The following is an 18,816-nucleotide window of genomic DNA, read 5'->3' as shown; positions in this document are numbered from 1 at the left end:
AAATATCAAAAACTTTAAATTCACTTGAGATTAAGCAAAAATGGTTAGCTCTTAAAATATATATATGGATATCTCCTGCCATTTTCTTTGGAAACTCTTAGCCAAGTAATGATTCCATAATTACACTGTACGAAAAGTCAGTACTGTGCCATACAGTATGGTTTCTCAAAGTAAGGTCTACAGACCATCCTTATCTGTGGCTCCAGAAAACTGTAGACTCCTGGTTGCCACCCAGACCCTCGAAAATAAAATTGGGGATGGGGGAAGGTGCGTGTATCCCACTATACTTGAATTTAAACAAACACCCTAGTTGATTCTGATGTGCACTAAGGTTTGAGACAAAGGCAAAATAAAGTGGAAGAAGAATGTAACTGTATTACCACATGGTCCATTTTTATGTGCACCTGAAGAGATGTTTCTTTTTCTTTTGTGTTTCTAGAAGGGACAGAAATCACCCTTCCACGTAGTTTTGCCGGTTGCCATCCAGTCAATTTCAACTTATGGTGACCTCGTGTGTGTTAGAGTAGAACTATGCTCCATGGGGTTCCCAGTGGCTGATTTTTCTCAAGCAGATCACCAGGCTTTTCTTCTGAGGTCTCTGGGTGGACTGGGACCTCTAACCTTTCAGTCAGCAGCCAAGTGTGTTAGCCATTTGCACCACCTAGAGCTGCCCTCATGCCATTCATTAAAGTTCAGTAAGGCAATGTTTCTAGGACACTGTTTTAGTCCCACCTGAGCAGATGACGCTGGCATCTTCCTCATGGTGACAGGTACGGGACAGCCAGCCTTTATAGGGGCAACTCCACAGGTAGGACTCAAGTTCTGAGCAGTTTGCATCATCCAGGACAATCTGTACTGAGCCTTGACCAAACTGGGCATCTCTTGGGCCTGAAATGGCCCAGCCACCACCTAGCTGCCTGCAGATCATATTGGCATTGGCATCATTGGGGTCCCAGTCATCGTCACACACAGGGACCTCGGTACAGGACCTCCACATGGCCTTGACACCGTTTACCTCCATTCACCAGCCTCAGGCCAAATCTGTGAGATTCAGGGCCCTGCACCATGAGCCAGACCAAACCAGCTGCTGTCCAGTTGATTCAGACTCGTAGTAACCCTATCTGTTACAGAATAGAATTGCTCCATGGGGTTTTATGTTTTGGGCTTTTTTTTTTTTGCTATAATTCTTACAGAAGCAGGTCACTAGGACTTTCTTTAACAGTGCTACAGGGTAGATTTGAACTGTCACCCTTTAGGCTGTAGACGAGTGCAAACCATTTACCCACCCAGGGGCCTTCATCATGAACAGGACCCTGGAAAGACTTCACAATGAAACAGATTCCTCGCTATTTTAGTGTCTCCACTTAAAAGGCAAGCTTTCCTGCCTCTTCTTAGACTTTGTCAACCTTGCATCCTGAGGGAACCTTCATGGCAAAGTCACTTCCATCTTCATATCTGCCTCAGGCCTGACTTCTCAAGGTGGGCTACAATTATGAAGAGCTTGTCCTGTCCCTGCCACACTCCTTCCTCTTCCCATGAAGTGCCCAGCGTAAGCCCAGCGTTGAGGTGGGATTAACTCCAGACAGGCCCCACTTCAGAAAGCAGGGCTAAGTTCCAGGTGATGACAGCGAACTAGACCTGTGTCCGTATTGCTTGGGACCACTGCACTTCAAAATTCCACACCCAGGACCTCTCTCCTCCCTCATACAACCTAGCATGTCGATTTTAAAGCTTACACACGGCAGATGCTTCTGAACATTTCTCAGTTAGGGGAGCCTCAAATCACATTCAAGAGCTTTACACACATCACCGTAGTTAATCCTCACAACACCCTGTGGGGAAAGGTTGGGGAAACTGAGGCTCAGAAGGTCACCCAAGGTCACCTGGCTTGTAGGCGACTGAGGCAGGATTTGTACTCATATCCAAAACCCTTTGCTGTCAAGTTGATGCTAACTCCCAGCGACCCTGTGGGACAGAGCAGAACTTCTGCACAGGGTGGCTTCCAACTATTGACCTTTTGGTTAGCAGCTGATCTCTTAACCACTGTGCCACCAGGACTCCTGTATTCACATCATTGCTCTTAACCATTTTATTCTTCTGCCTCCTGTTGATTTTTTTTTAATATTTAAATTATTGACCCAACTTATGATCCGCACTTTTACATAAATAGGCACACAATGTAGCACACAGGACTGTCACAGAATGAAGGGAACATGAGTAGAAGCTGTTACCATTTGTAGCACTGACTGAGGCAGAGGTATCCGCCACTGTTATTCCGGGGCTTGTTATAAATTCTAGAAAAGAAAAGAAAGGTAAGTGGTTATATCCAGAGAGCCTCAGTTTGATGCTGCTGTCCCCATGGGTCTCTGATACTCTGGTGACTGGCTTTAACCCTCCCTGGACACTCAGTGGGTAGCCTGGGGGAGGAGGTATCTCAGGCAAGAGATGTGGATGGGCAGAGGCTGGAATGGAGGCCTGTCAGCTGGTCGGTGGTAGAATATGAAGAGGAGGGCCAGTGGCAGCTACCCACACCCACAAGAGCGTTGGTGCCCAGATGGACTCCATCAGGAGGTCTTTCCTAACCTACATGGAAACCCAGTAGGATTCTGTGCCGCACTCCCTCCAGACTCGTTGAGGGTGGCCGCAGGCACTTGACCGCCAGTCTCAAAGTTTAGGTGTTATGGATTAAATTATGTCACCCAATAATCTGTGTTGTAAATCCTAACCTCTCTGCCTGTAGTTATAATCCCACTTGGGGGATGAGTTGTTTTTGTTATGTTAACAAGGCAGGGTTAGTGTAGGGTGTGTCTGGAGTCAATCTCTTTTGAGATATTAAAGGTATTAAGCAAGCCAGCAGAGGAGAGATGGGGAAGATTGATGCCAAGTTACGTGGAGATCTCCAAGGAACCAGAAAACAAGTTGAAGAGACAAGGACCTTCCCCAGAGCCGACAGGGAAAGACTTCCCCTACAGCCAGTGCCTAGCCTCCTAACCGTGAGAGAATAAACTTCTGTTTGGTAAAGCCACCCACTTCGGGTAGTTCTGTTATGGCAGTACCAGATAACAAGACAGAGGGCATTACCAGTTTGCTCCTGTGTCGACGCAAAAGTAGTGTCTCTGGTTGTTGTTGCTGTTGCTGAAAAAACAAAGACCAAATAAGAGCCCCTCTGAAAACAAGTCAAAGTGAGCAGAAGGGGGCTACATCCCACTTCACTTCCAAGGGTTAGCTGGGCTTGGCACTTATTCATTCATCCACTCAGGGAACATGGAATACTCTCTGTCCGCACATCGGGCACTGCCCTAAAACCGAGCAGAAAGAAGGGGGTGCATCATCGGAGATACGCCACAGTCTTCTGGGGCACCTGGGCTGCTTGGTGGACTGACTTGGTGACAGATGATGCGGTTTGGGCCTCACGGGGGCACAGAGTGGAGGGAGAATGGGAACCTCAAGGGAAGTAATCCACCAGGGCTTGGGAGAGGGGCAGAAGGATCCCAGAGAGGTGTGCATCCTTGATTTTGTGTTTCAGGTTAAAATAAAACTTTAAGCTCTGTGTGTATTGTATTTTACGAGTCTCCACTTAAAAAAAAAAGACGTTTTTGAGTGACCAGCCAACCACCTGTTCCCAGTCTTATTAACAAAGTTATTCTACAGCGGTAGTCATCAAAGTGGGTCCCATGGGTCAGCAGCATCAGCCAGACTCTTAGGCCTCACCCAGACACGCTGAATTGGGAACTCCGGAGATGGTGCCAGCAATGGGTGGGGGGGAGGCTTTAACAAGCCCCCCAGCTGTTTCTGATGCACGTTGCAGTTTGAACATCACTCTTTTGCAGCATATGCAAAGGATATATCACAGCAGTTTCAGTACAGTGGTCAGAAACAGCTCATTCGACCAGCACTTATTGAGCACCTACTAGATGCTAGACACCACCAGGCAAGGGGAATCCCCACGCTGTACAAAGCCTTCACTGCCCTTGGGAAATTTGCCTTAGTGGGTGAAATACACAAGTAAGTAATTAGAACACAGGGGACTAAGGATTCTGGGAGACTTTGTCTACCTATGAACTGGAGAGACAGGTATCCTGGGTTCAAATTCTAGCTCTGCTGTTTATTTGCTCTCTAAACTCAGAAAAATCATTTAATCTCACTTGGTCTTACTTTCCTCATCTATAAAATGGTGATTGTATCAACTACTTCATAGGGTTATTGTAAAGACAAAATGAGAAAAAAATGTATCAAGTACTTAGTACAGTGTATGCCACGTAGCTGGCATTCAAAAACCATTATTAGTTCCAAGCATTAAACATATCGCTAAAGCCACGAAAAGTAAAATATACAAAAAAAAAATTAATTTAGATCTTCACACCAAAACAAAACCCAATTCAGACTCACAGCGACACTGATAGGACAGAGTAGAGCTGCCCCATAGGGTTTCCAAGGAGTGGCTGGTGAATTCAAACTGCCAACCTTTTGGTTAACAGCTGAGCTCTTAACCCACTGCAGCACCGGGGCTCCTTCACAAGAAAGTAAAATGATTTCCAGAGCTAAATAACTAAATGTTAAAAAAAGAAAAACCCACAAGATTAAGAAACTAGTTAAATGTTTATCTGATTTCTGTAAGGCATTTCTAGATTTTAAATTAGTAGAAGAAATGGCAAAGGACAACAGCAATAAATTTAATTACATAAAATTGTAAATATTTGTGCAAACAAAAAAATCAAAATTAAAAGGCAAACAACAAACTGAGAAGATATTTGTCATCAACATAATGGATAAAATACGAATATCCAAAATTATCTTGATTACTGGGGATCTCGGTAAAAGGACACTGAGACTCAACGGCCACGGAGGAGCCTAATGCTCTTTCATGTCATTTTACTTCATCTCTTGACACTCAAAGAACGCACAAACCAGGTTAAGTCACTCAACTCCAAGCCATTTGTCTAAGGCAGTGAGTGACAGCCACAAACGTGGAATCTTAACTATCTTGTCTGCTCTGTTTCTTGACCTGATTTTGCTCGGTGAATATTAGTTCTCAAGCCAGACGCACCCTGCAGAGAAAAATCTCACATTAAGCATTTATGGTGGGAATTCTTTCTGCTCACTGCCGTGGTATACACAAGCTGTGTACTTAACCAATTATGGCAAAGCTTTAGGGCCTCTTAATACTACAAACACTTTCCTTAACTGGGAAGAATCATTTCTTTGATGATTTATTGGCATCACAATTGGCTTCTTCTGACTGCAACCATTTGAATTTCTCAGCTGGGGCGGAAAAAAACATCCATTCTAAATACTCGCAAACAATTACAATGATCACAAAAAGCTGTTCTTCCTTGATACAAAACTCCCCTTGAGATGAAAATTCTAACATCTTGGAACAAATAAATATAATTTGCTATGATTTGGGTTTGCAGAAGTGAAATCAGTGAAGATAATAATTAGACAAAATACCTGCAGTCAGAATTTGACCCCATAAAAGACACACTCCAAGGATGAACGTGGAGATCCCCATTTTGCTGGGTTCTTCTCAATTTGAGTAAAAATACCTTGGTATTTATAGGTTCCCAGCCAAAAGAGGGCATGGCCTCTGGGGTGGTTTATTTCTATTGCTGCAATAAATCAATGGAAAGGAAGTAAGGAACTTTGTCAGTGATCAGTGGCTAATCTGTGGGAACAACATAGGTGTGTTTGATTGTTGTACCAACAACCTGGCTTTTCACCAACTGCAAAAGTACTGGTATTAGTGATACAGTTTCCAACTTCCTCCTCGGTGAGCCCCTAACACTCTCAAGGGCTCCCTGAATGCGGGCTTGGTTTTAATCTTGGAGAATTTGAATTCACCTGTGGGAAGTCTGCTCCAAGGTTCAGGGCAGAACAGGATGTGGCTGCTGGGCAAACACAGCACAGGGTGCCAGCAGAGAAAGCATCTCTCAGGATGATTTGTGTTGGCAGGGTATTCTCTTGTTGCACTTAGCCTTGCCTTGGAGGAAAGAAGATGACGGTAGTGTAGTCATGATTGAGAACAGAAGGTATGGGGGATGATTCCATGAGCACCGTGGGCCACTCTTCTAGGTCTCCCCCTAATTTCATAACACAGGAGCTGAGAAACATGTGGCCTCAAACTGAAGCACCTCCAACCCTTTCACAAGGCTTTGATTTCTTGTTCTTGGCTTTCACATCATATAACACTAGGTAAACACATACAGCCTGCCGGCCAACCGCTGCCTATCTTGTACACACTCCCTGTCCTGGGGTTTATTATGTAGATATCACTTCACCCTTAGGGACCTCCATCTTGATCATCAGACTCTGCCAAGCCCCCTGCAATCCACCAAGAAGGTTGCCTGTCATTTAGTGTTATCTAAACACTCCCAGTGGTTGGTCACATGTGGTGGGGAGCAGATATCTGGGCAGGACTTGCCCCTTATCCTGCCCTGGAGAGAATGTCCTAAACTTCAGCTGAGACAGAGTCTATTGAATGGTACCTTGGCTTCCTTGTCATGTAATGTTAATCTGAAATCTCTCAGTGCTTCTTTCTAGAAGGATTCCATAGACCCTCGTCTTGTGTCAGCCAACAATCAGGGCTTAGGGCTGGACTTCTGTGTCTACCTTCACTCAGATGAAAGTTACATTGAAGCTTTGATTTCTTTTCTAATCCTACCACTCTTCCTATTGTTCCTGAAAGAGAACTGTCGGGTGAATGCCCTGAGACCAGAACAACACAATGGGTTCCTCTCACTCCAGTCATTTGTTTCCTGGAGAACTGGGCAGAGAATGATTATGAAAGTGCGTCATCTATCATGGGATCACTATGATAGTTTAGTAATGTCTGCATTGATCGCAGCAGGGGAAAGTGGTGGCAAGGATACTAAATATCCATAAGGTAAAAAGGGGTAAAAAGCATCCTTTCTCCACAGCATCCTAGTCTTAGAGACAGACCTACATGGTGACACTTAAAACATGGGGTGTTGGTTGTTGCTGTTGTTAGCTGCCATGAAGTCAGCCCACCACTCACGGCGACCCCATATACAACAGAAACAAACCGTTGTAATCCACAGGGTTTTCACTGGTTGATTTTTGGAGTTAGATCTTCCAACCTTTCTTCCCGGTCAGTCTTAGTCTGGAAGCTCCACTGAAATCTGTTTAGCATCATAGTAACACGCAATCCTCCACTGACAGGTGGTGGCTGTGCTTGAGGTACATTGGTAGAGAATCGAGCCCGGGTCTCTTGGGTATCCTACACAGAAGGTGAGAGGTCTACCACTGAACCACCACTGCCCTCACAACACAGTGTGGTGTTAATAGAAGTTGCTATGGAAACATATAGGAAACACATCTAAGTCATACAGCAGAGGCAGCTTCTCAGGCACCTAAACTGAGTCTTGAAATATAAGCAGGAGTTGGCCAGGCAAGTAAGAGTGGGAGGACTTCGTGACAGGTAAGGAGTGGCTTCCCCATTTGTGTGAGAACCAGGGCAGAGAGGCACCCCGCATGAGACCATGGAGCAGGCCCCAGCTGTGTCTCAGCTCAGACCAAGAACATTCTGCTTGAAAACCAGGTGAGACTTTCTGAACCACAAGACTTTCCCTTTTTCTGTTTTTTTGGTTCCCTCTTCCAATCCCCAGATCCCCACAGGGGTTGGCAAGAAAGATCTAAAGACAAAAAGGGCTTGTGAGCTTTTGTTCAGGAGACCCCAGAAAGGAGGAAGTGGGGGATGCCTATCTGTCTTTTCAAAGCCAGCCCAGAGAGAGTCCCAGGTTGCAAGATGGTGATGGCAGTGGAACAGGAAGGGACATGGCGGTCTTGGACCTGTGGGAAGGACACATGGGGCTGTGGCCCACTTGTAACCAAGGTACGGGTCCTCAGGCTTCATCACCAGGAAGCCCATTGTCCTAAGGTCTTCTCTGTGGTTCATAAGACCCCTGTTCAGAGACATCTCCCTCTTGTACTTAGAGGAGGATTCTGGGGGGGACCCACCCCTCTAGTAGCTCCTGCTCACTGCTCAGAGGACGTGTCTGGGTGGAAAGCCACAGCTACAAAGTTCCAGTCACCAACCAAAAACTGCCATTACGAAAAACAGGAAGAAAGAGAGGACCATGAAGTTGGGAGGCTTCGCACCCAGGCCCCATTTTTAAAGGGCCTTTCCCAGGCAAACACAATCGCAAAGCCACTCCAGCTTGCTCTTGAAAACTCCAGAGGTGGGGCCAACACTTGAGTCCCAGCAATGGAGGCATGGCCTCCAAAGGGAAGAGACCCCTAAGGGGGTCCCGCACCAGCATACCCTTTCCTAAATTGAATTTCATTAGGAAGCCACAAAACATGAAAGAGGTCAGTAGAACCTGTCCTCCATGGCCTCTCTCTCCCCCTTCCTGGCTATAGTGATGGCCCAACCTTGGGGCCTTTGTACTTAGTGTTCCTGCTGCCTGGAGAACTCTGTCCCCAAATATCTGCAGGCTCACTAATCAATAGAAACACTCTGGTGGGGTGGGGAGGTGGCCCCCTGCCAACCCGGCCAGCTCTTCCTCTTTTCTGCCCTCCCCATTGCCTCCCCCACCCCCATATCCCCTCTTCTCCCACAGGGCAGCCTATGGGCAGAGTCGAGAATGCCCCAATGGAGGCCAAGCCCTCCTTCATAAGACAGGGAACTGGGAGGCCCAGTGGGACTCCTGGTGTGTCTACAGCACACACCAGGTTAGGAGGCCCTGTGCCGATACTGAGCAGAGCCCCGCACTGACTTCCTAGAGCAAACAATTGCCCTCAACTTAGATCTCCTGAGCTCCTTTCCCAGAAGCACCTGGGAGGCTGAAGGAGGTTGGACAGCCTGGGAGGCAGACACAGGACCCCTCTGGTCCTGAAGCCAAGAGTCGTGTGACCTTGGACAGACAAGGGGCGTGGAGCTGGGGGGAGCCTGTGAGAAGGGCCAAGAGCCGCAGCACTCAGGCAGTTGCTGTTTGGCTCCAGGCACAGGGTCTAGAAGTCTGAGTGGCTTGAGGTAACACTTCCACTTGAGGTGTCAGGCTGACCCCAAAGCCTAATTTCGCCCTAGCTGAATAAACAAACCATAATTGTCAGCCATTGTTGCTACTGTTACTGCCTTTGGGCATTATGTATATGGTGTCTATAATGTAGCTCAGCTTTGGCCTCAGGGAGTCTGTCTTTCCAACCAGGGATCCCCACTCACCCACCGTGCCATGTGCTGAGAACCAAGCTGAGCCCCAGTATCTGCTGTGCTCCTTGGCCACCTCAGTGTCCCGGGTGGAGCAGCCCTCGGTAGGTGTTGGCTCTTGAAGGTGGCTATCAAGAGCAACCCACCAGCCTGTGCTTTCTGGGGTCACCAACGTGCAGCTCCAGCTGGGGACATTGAGATCCAGAGTGGGCAATGACATGCAGAGCCAGTCCAGCGTCCAGAAACCTTCTCCCGTCAGAAACATCCCTGCATAGCAAGCAGGAGGCTGATACAGCTCGATGCTCTTCAGGACACAATCCAACTGCAGAATCTTCCCAGCTACAAATGCAGCCTCTGCTAGCGACCCTACAAAAACCTAAGTCCAATCATGTCCCTCCCTCCCATGTTTCTCAGAGTAACAGAGAAAGCCTTCACCATACTTACAAGGTTCCACACAAAAGGCCCTTGTGCCCTCTCTCATCATTGCCCACTGAGACTCAGGGCCTTTGCACATGCTGTTCCCTCTGCCTGGAAGACTCTCTCCTCAAATATCTGCAGGCTCGCTCCCTCCCCTCCTTCAGATTTTCTTCTAACACATCTTCTCTTCAGTGTAACCTCTTCTGACCACTCTCCAAAGAAGTGCAGAGCACCCCTCCCAGCACCCTGTAGCCCCTTCCTGGCCTTGCCTTTCTCCACTGCACTTGTCACCATCTGGCCTCCTTATCTCTTTCTTCTTTATTTTATATATTTATTTTGTGTCTGGGAGAATATTTTAAAGGCAAGACGAGATCTAGGCTAGCACTATTGTACGTTGTATTGGCAGCTTCCGATTCAGAGTTGGCTCACAAAGTGGGAAAATAAAAGCAGACAGAAGCTGATGGTCCCCAACCTTCTGTGCCACCCGTGTTTCCCTTTTTCCCTCCCAGCCTGGAACCCCCAGGAGCCTCGTGCTCCTACAAGTGGCACAGCCAGTTCTCCTCCACCAGCAATCACCATTCCCTGGAAGTCCTTCCCCATTGTCTCCCAATAAGCCATATGAGGTTGATGTGCTGCCTCTCCAAGGGGTTACTGTGATTATGCAGGTAAACCCCAAGAGTGAATTTCCAATGACAAAGTGAAGGACACAGAGAGCGATTAGGGGGATGGGGGCTGGTGGAGGTGGCTGTCCCAGGCAGTACCTCCCATAGGGTGGCAGTGTCATGGAGTGTTATCAGTCTTTCAGGCTAAATTTGCCTGAGGGTGATGAGATTCTAAATAATCGAGTTACACTAATTATACTCACCAGGCACTAATTAGTAAACCAGGAGGCCAAGTCATTTATTTACAATAGGAGTATACTTTGGCTCCAAGATCTGTCTAATCAAGAGACAAATTATATACTAATAGTTAGTTTGGGAAGCAAAGAATGAGAACAAGGAAGCTGGCTGGTATCCAAAAGAAACTTATCAAGATAACACGGCCTGTTATTGTCTTTACTTGGGAGTTTCTGCGTAAAGAACTGTTCTGGCAGCTCTAAATACTTGTCTTCATGACACCCTCCCAAAGCCCAGGCCTGCGGCCCCTTGTACGTCAGAGACACAGGAGGCTCTTAAATAGGCACCTCCTCAAGATGATAGCCTAGAAGACCCTAAGAGGAAGTTTTACTCTGTCACATGAGGTCACTGTGAGTTGAAATGGACTTGACAGCAATTACCAACTGAACAACCATCCCAGAGCATAGATGAACTCAGGCCACAACTAATTGGGTTCATGTCATAAGGATTCATGTTCAATTCAAGTTGCTTCCAAAGGGTGGTATTTTGTGGTCTTTGTGCTAAAGTAACAAATGGGGACCCAGTTCCTTTAGAGAAGCCTTATGCTCCAAAGGGGGCTGATGATGGGTCAATATTTACCCAGAGGGTGTCCCCTCACCTCCCTCATTTAACACCTGTACTCATGACTGCGAAGGGTATAGAGGGAGAGAAGAATAGGAAGTCAAAGATACTACCAGAACACATAATAGTATAGACAGAAAAAAATTGCCCAAACCAAGCATGAGTAAATATACCTTGAATGAGACCTGTTCTTGAACCTAAAAAGCAATTGCGCCAGTCCTGAAAGGGGGTGGGGGGAGTAAGGTTTCACCAAGACCCATGTAAAAACAGCAGCAGGGTTAGAACTGACTGAACACATAATGGGAGACCCTTGGGATGGTTTTGTTGTAGGTACTGTTGCGTGTGTTCCAACTGATAGGGACCATATGTACAACAGAATGAAACACCACCCAGTCCTGGGCCATCCTTACAATCACTGTTATGCTTGAACCCATTGTTAAAGCAAGTGTGTCAGTCCATCTTGTTGAGGTTCTTCCTCTTTTTCTCTGACCCTCTAACCTTATCAAGCATGATGTCCTTCTCCGGGAACTGATCCCTCCTGATAACATGTCCAAGGTATGTGAGACGTAGTCTTGCCATTCTTGCTTCTAAGGACCATTCTGGCTGTACTTCTTCCAAGACAGATTTGTTTGTTTTTCTGGCAGTCCGTGGTATATTCAATATTCTTTGCCAATTGATTCAAAAGCATCAATTCTTGCTTAGTCTCCCTTATTCATTGTCCAGCTTTCACACACATACGAGATGATTGAAAATGGCTTAGGTCAGGCACATCCTAGTCCTCAAAGTGACATCTTTGCTTTTTAACACTGTAAAGAGGTCTTTTGCAGCAGGTTTGTCAATAGAGTATGTCATTTGATTTCTTGACTGCTGCTTCTGTGGGTGTTGATTGTGGATCCAAGTATAAAGAAATCCTCTACAATTTCAGTGTTTTCTCCAGTTACCATAATGTTGTTTACTGCTTCATTTGTGAGGATTTTTGTTTTCTTTAAGTTGAGGTGTAATCCATACTGAAGGCCGTAGTCTTTGATCTTCCTCAGCAAGTGCTTCAAGTCCCCTTTGCTTTCAGCAAGCAAGGCTGTGTCATCTGCATAACTCAGGTTGTTAATAAGTCTTCCTCCAATCTTAATGTCACGTTCTTCTTCATACACTCTGGCTTCTTGGATTATTTGCTCAGCATACAGGCTAAATAAATACAGTAAAAGGATACAACCCTGACGTACACCTTTCCTGATTTTAAATCACGCTCTATTCCCTTTTTCTGTTTGAACAACTGCCTCTTGGTCTGCGTACACATTTCTCATGAGCACAATTAAGTGTTCTGGAATTTCCATTCTTTGCAATGTTACCCATCATTTGTTATGGTCCACACAGTTGAATGCCTTTGCATAATCAATAAAACACATGTAAACATCTTTCTGGTATTCTCTGCTTTCAGCCAGCATCCATCTGAGTCAGCAATGAAATTCCTCACTCCACGTCCTCTTCTGAATCTGGCTTGAATTTCTAGCAGTTCCCTGTTGATGTACTGCTGCAGTCACTTTTGAATGATCTTCAGCAAAATTTTACTTACGTGTGATATTAATGATATTGTTTGATAACTTCCACATTCTGTTGGATTATGGTTCTTTGAAATGGGCACAAATATGGATCTGTTCCAGTCAGCTAGCCAGGTAGTTGTCTTCCGAATTTCTTGGCATAGATGACTGAACACCTCCCGCTCTGCACTTGTTTGTTGAAACATCTCAACTGGCATTCCATCAATTCCTGGAGCCTTGTTTTTCACCAATGCCTTCAGTGCAGTTTAGACTTCTTCCTTCGATACCATCGGTTCTTGATCATATGCTACCTCCTAAAATGGTTGAACGTCAACCAATTCTTTTTGGTGCAATGACTCTGTGTGTTCCTTCTGTCTTCTTTTTTTTTTTTTCATAATTTTTATTGTGCTTTAAGTGAAAGTTTACAAATCAAGTCAGTCTCTCACACAAAAACCCATATACACCTTGCTACACACTCCCAATTACTCTTTTTTTTTTTTTAATGAGACAGTCCGCTGTCTCCCTCCACTCTCTCTTTTCATGTCCATTTTGCCAGCTTCTAACCCCCTCCACCCTCTCATCTCCTCTCCAGGCAGGAGATGCCAACATAATCTCAAGTGTCCACCTGATCCAAGAAGCTCACTCCTCACCAGCATCCCTCTCCAACCCATTGTCCAGTCCAATCCATATCTGAAGAGTTGGCTTCGGGAATGGTTCCTGTCCTGGGGCAACAGAAGGTCTGGGGGCCATGACCACTGGGGTCCTTCTAGTCTCAGTCATACCATTAAGTCTGGTCTTATGAGAATTTGGGGTCTGCATCCCACTGCTCTCCTGCTCCCTCAGGGGTTCTCTGTTGTGTTCCCTGTCAGGGCAGTCATCAGTTGTAGCCGTGTACCATCTAGTTCTTCTGGTCTCAGGATGATGTAGTCTCTGGTTCATTTGGCCCTTTCTGTCTCTTGGTGTCCTTGGTGTTCTTCATTCTCTTTTGATCCAGGTGGGTTGAGACCAATTGATGCATCTTAGATGGCTGCTTGCTAGTGTTTAAGACCCCAGACGCCACTCTTCAAAGTGGAATGCAGAATGTTTTCTTAATAGATTTTATTATGCTAATTGACTTAGATGTCCCCTGAAACCATGGTCCCCAGACCCCTGCCCCTGCTACGCTGGCCTTCAAAGCATTCAGTTTATTCAGGAAATTTCTTTGCTTTTGGTTTAGTCCAGTTGTGCTGACCTCACCTGTATTGTGTGCTGTCTTTCCCTTCACCTAAAGTAGTTCTTATCTACTATCTAATTAATGAATACCCTCTCCCACCCTCCCTCCCTCCCCCCTCTCATAACCACAAAAGAACGTTTTCTTCTCAGTTTAAACTATTTCTCAATTTCTTATAACAGTGCTCTTATACAATATTTGTCCTTTTGTAACTGACTAATTTCACTCAGCATAATGCCTTCCAGGTTCCTCCATGTTATGAAATGTTTCACAGATTCCTCACTGTTCTTTATTGATGCATAGTATTCCATTGTGTGAATATACCATAATTTGTTTACCCATTCATCCGTTGATGGGCACCTTGGTTGTTTCCATCTTTTTGCTATTGTAAACAGTGCTGCAATAAACATTCGTGTGCATATATCTGTTTGTGTAAAGGCTCTCATTTCTCTAGGATATATTCCAAGGAGTGGGATTGCTGGATCGTATGGTAGTTCTATTTCTAGCTTTTTAAGGAAGCACCCAATCAATTTCCAAAGTGGTTGTACCATTTTACATTCCCACCAGCAGTGTAGAAGTGTTCCAATCTCTCCACAGACTCTCCAACATTTATTCTTTTGTGTTTTTTGGATTAATGCCAGCCTTGTTGGGGTGAGATGAAATTTCATTGTAGTTTTGATCTGCATTTCTCTAATGGCTAATGATCGTGAACATTTCCTCATATATCTGTTAGCTACCTGAATGTCTTCTTTAGTGAAGTGTCTATTCATATCTTTTGCCCATTTTTTAATTGGGTTATTTGTCTTTTTGCAGTTGAGTTTTTGCAGTATCACGTAGATTTCAGAGATCATGCAGGCGCTGATCAGAAATGTCATAGCTAAAAACTTTTTCCCAGTCTGTAGGTAGTTTTTTTACTCTTTTGGTGAAGTCTTTGGATGAGCATAGGTATTTGATTTTTAGGAGCTCCCAGTTATCTAGTTTTTCTTCTACATTCTTTATAATGTTTTGTATACTGTTTATGCCATGTATTAGGGCTCCTAATGTTGTCCCTATTTTTTCTTCCATGATCTTTATCGTTTTAGATTTTATATTTAGGGCTTTGATCCATTTTGAGTTAGTTTTGTGCATGGAGTGAGGTATGGGTCTTGTTTCATTTTTTTGCAGATGGATATCCAGTTATGCCAGCACCATTTGTTAAAAAGACTGTCTTTTCCCCGTTTAACTGTTTTGGGGTCTTTGTCAAATATCAATGGCTCATATGTGGATGGATTTAGTCTGGATTCTCAATTCTGTTCCATTGGTCCATGTATCTGTTGTCGTGCCAGTACCAGGCTGTTTTGACTACTGTGGCAGTATAAAACCTAGTGCCGTTGAGTGTGGCGGTATAATAGGTTCTAAAATCAGGGAAAGTAAGGTCTCCCACTTTGTTCTTCTTTTTCAGTAATGCCTTTTTTATCCAGGGCCTCTTTCCCTTCCATATGAAGTTGCTGATTTGTTTCTCCATCTCATTAAAGAATGTTCTTGGGATTTGGATCAGAATTGCATTAAATGTATAGATTGCTTTTGGTAGAATAGATATTTTTATAATGTTAAGTTTTCCTATCCACGAGCAAGGTATGTTCTTCCACTTATGTAAGTCTCTTTTGGTTTCTTGCAGAAGTGTACTGTAGTTTTCTTTGTATAAGTCTTTTACATCTCTGGTAAGATTTATTCCTAAGTATTTTATCTGCTTGGGGCCTACTGTAAATGGCGTTGATTTGGTGATTTCCTCTTCGATGTTTTTTTTTGTTGGTGTAGAGGAATCCAACTGATTTTTGTATGTTTATCTTGTATCCCAATACTCTGCTGAACTCTTCTATTAGTTTTCTGGAGTTTTCTTCAGTAGTTTTCTGGAGGATTCCTTAGGGTTTTCTGTGTATAAGATCATGTCATCTGCAGATAGAGATACTTTTGCTTCTTCCTTGCCAGTCTGGATGCCCTTTATTTCTTTATCTAGCCTAATTGCTCTGGCTAGGACTTCCAGCACAATGTTGAATAAGAGTGGTGATAAAGGGCATCCTTGTCTGGTTCCTGATCTCAATGGGAATGTTTTCAGGCTCTCCCCATTTACGGTGATGTTGGCTGTTGGCTTTGTATAAATGCCCTTTAATTACGTTGAGGAATTTTCTTTCTATTCCTATTTTGCTGAGAGTTTTTATCATGAGCGAGTGTTGAACTTTGTCAAATACCTTTTCTGCATCAATTGATAAAACCATGTGATTCTTGTCTTTTGTTTTATTTATGTGGTGGATTACATTAATTGTTTTTCTAATGTTGAACCATCCCTGCATTAAAAAAAAAAAAAAGACTGCATACCTGGTATGAATCCCACTTGGTCATGGTGAATTATTTTTTTGATATGTTGTTGAATTCTATTGGCTAGAATTTTGTTGAGGATTTTTGCATCTACATTCATGAAGGACATAGGTCTATAATTTTCTTTTCTTGTGGTGTCTTTACCTGGTTTTGGCATCAGGGATATGGTGGCTTCATAGAATGAGTTTGGTAGGATTCCATCCTTTTCTATGTTCTGAAAGACCTTTAGTAGTAGTGGTGTTAACTCTTCTCTGAAAGTTTGGTAGAACTCTGCAGTGAAGCCGTCCGGAGCAGGGCTTTTTTTGGTGGGAGTTTTTTGATTACCTTTTCAATCTCTTCTTTTGTTATGGGTCTATTTAGTTGTTCTACCTCTGTTTGTGTTAGTTTAGGTAGGTAGTGTGTTTCTAGGAATTCATCCATTTCTTCTAGGTTTTCAAATTTGTTTGCGTATAGTTTTTCATAGTAATCTGATATGATTCTTTTAATTTCAGTTGGGTCTGTTGTAATATCTCCCATCTCATTTCTTATTCGAGTTGTTTGCTTCTTCTGTTTTTCTTTCGTCAGTTTGGCCAGTGGTTTATCAATTTTGTTGATTTTTTTCAAAGAACCAGCTTTTGGTCGTGTTAATTCTTTCAATTGTTTTCCTGTTTTCTATTTCATTTAGTTCAGCTCTAATTTTTCTTATTTGTTTTCTTCTGGTGCCTGTGGGCTTCTTTTGTTGCTCTCTATTTGTTCAAGTTGTAGGGATAATTCTTTGATTTTGGCCCTTTCTTCTTTTTGGATGTGTGCATTTATTGATATAAATTGGCCTCTGAGCACCGCTTTTGCTGTGTCCCAAAGGTTCTGATAGGGAATGTATTCATTCTCATTGGAGTCTCTGAATTTCTTTATTCCATCTTTGATGTCTTCTATAATCCAGTCTTTTTTGAGCAGGGTATTGCTCAGTTTCCAAGTGTTTGATTTCTTTTCTCTGCTTTTCCTGTTATTGATTTCCACTTTTATGGCCTCATGGGCAGAGAAGATGCTTTGTAATATTTCAGTGTTTTGGATTCTGCGAAGGTTTGCTTTATGACGTAGTATGTGGTCTATTCTAGAGAATGTTCCATGTGCACTAGAAAAGAAAGTATAGTTGGTTGCCGTTGGGTGGAGTGTTCTGTATATCTCTATGAGGTCAAGTTGGTTGATTGTGGCATTTAGATCTTCCGTGTCTTTATTGAGCTTCTTTCTGGATGTCCTGTCCTTCACCGAAAGTGGTGTGTTGAAGTCTCCTACTATTATTGTGGAGCTGTCTATCTCACTTTTCAATGCTGACAGAGTTTGTTTTATGTATCTTGCAGCCCTGTCATTGGGTGCATAAATATTTAATATGGTTATATCTTCTTGGTGTATTGTCCCTTTAATCATTATATAGTGTCCTTCCTTATCCTTTCTGATGGATTTAACTTTAAAGTCTATTTTGTCAGAAATTAATATTGCCACTTCTGCTCTTTTTTGATTGTTGTTTGCTTGATCAATTTTTTTCCAGCCTTTGAGTTTTAGTTTGTTTATGTCTCTAAGTCTAAGGTGTGTCTCTTGTAGGCAGCATATAGACGGATCTTGTTTTTTAATCCATTCTGCCACTCTCTGTCTCTTTATTGGTGCATTTAGCCCATTTACATTCAGGGTAATTATGGATAGGGATGACTTTAGTGCTGTGATTTTGATGTCTTCTTTTGTGTGTTGACAGTTTCTTTTTCCCACTTGATTTTACGTGCTGAATAGATTTTCTTTATATATCGTCCTTTCCTCATATTTGTTGTTGTTGATTTTGTTTCTGCTGAGTCTGTATTTTCCTGTTGTATTTTATTTTGATGAGAAGGATAGTTTGTCTCCTTTGTCGTTACCTTATTATTTACCCCTATTTTTCTAAATTTAAAACTAACTTTTATTTCTGTGTATCACCATATCTTCCTCTCCATATGGAAGGTGTATGATTACATTTCTTAGTCCCTCTTTATTATTTTAATGTTGTCTCCTTTTATATAATAACTTCGCTGTTACCCTGTTTTGGGCTTTTTTTTTTTTTTTATATATATAATAATCTTGCTTTGTTTTTTTGGATTTCCCTAACTGGGTTGACTTCTGGTTGCTCTGCCCACTGTTCTAGTCTTGGGTTGATACCTGATACTATTGGTTTTTTAACCAAAGAACTCCCTTTAGTATTTCTTGTAGTTTTGGTTTGGTTTTTACGAACTCCCTCAACTTGTGTTTATCTGGAAATGTCTTAATTTCACCGTCATATTTAAGAGAAAGTTTTGATGGATATATGATTCTTGGCAGGCAATTTTTTTCCTTCAATATTTTAAATATGTCATCCCATTGCCTTCTTGCCTGCTCAGTTTCTGCCAAGTAGTCCAAGCTTATTCTTATTGGCTCTCCTTTGTAGGTGACTTTTCGTTTATCCCTCGCTGCTCTTATAATTCTCTCTTTATCTTCAGTTTTGGCAAGTTTGATTATAATATATCTTGGTGACTTTCTTTTAAGATCTACCTTATGTGGAGTTCAATGAGCACCTTGGATAGATATCTTCTCATCTTTCACAATATCAGGGAAGTTTTCTGCCAACAAATCTTCAGCAATTTTCTCTGTATTTTCTGTTATCCCTCCCTGTTCTGGTACTCCAATCACTCATAGGTT

The 18,816-nt window shown here is 43.3% G+C and overlaps 2 protein-coding genes across 2 annotated transcripts in view; one reads left to right on the top strand and one right to left on the bottom strand.

Annotated features, from left to right (window-relative positions):
- LOC126069910 (deleted in malignant brain tumors 1 protein-like) overlaps nt 1-5,516 on the bottom strand; it is a gene marked incomplete at its 3' end in the record, with an annotated part of 39,767 nt that extends 34,251 nt beyond the window's left edge. Inside the window, exons 1-3 of the mRNA XM_049873551.1 lie at nt 5,452-5,516; nt 3,082-3,135; nt 2,232-2,294 (exon numbers count right to left, since the gene is read on the bottom strand). Coding sequence (XP_049729508.1) covers nt 2,232-2,294; nt 3,082-3,135; nt 5,452-5,512 — 178 coding nt within the window. The remainder of the gene's footprint in view (nt 1-2,231; nt 2,295-3,081; nt 3,136-5,451) is intronic.
- A 2,278-nt stretch (nt 5,517-7,794) lies between these two features.
- Nucleotides 7,795-18,816, top strand: part of LOC126069911 (deleted in malignant brain tumors 1 protein-like) — an 87,336-nt gene continuing 76,314 nt past the window's right edge. The window contains exon 1 of the mRNA XM_049873552.1: nt 7,795-7,852. Coding sequence (XP_049729509.1) covers nt 7,795-7,852 — 58 coding nt within the window. The remainder of the gene's footprint in view (nt 7,853-18,816) is intronic.

Source organism: Elephas maximus, unplaced genomic scaffold (genome assembly GCF_024166365.1).
Source record: "Elephas maximus indicus isolate mEleMax1 unplaced genomic scaffold, mEleMax1 primary haplotype scaffold_116, whole genome shotgun sequence".
NCBI lineage: Eukaryota > Metazoa > Chordata > Mammalia > Proboscidea > Elephantidae > Elephas > Elephas maximus.
Note: the sequence above shows the minus strand (reverse complement) of the source record. Positions and strands in the feature narration are given on the sequence as shown.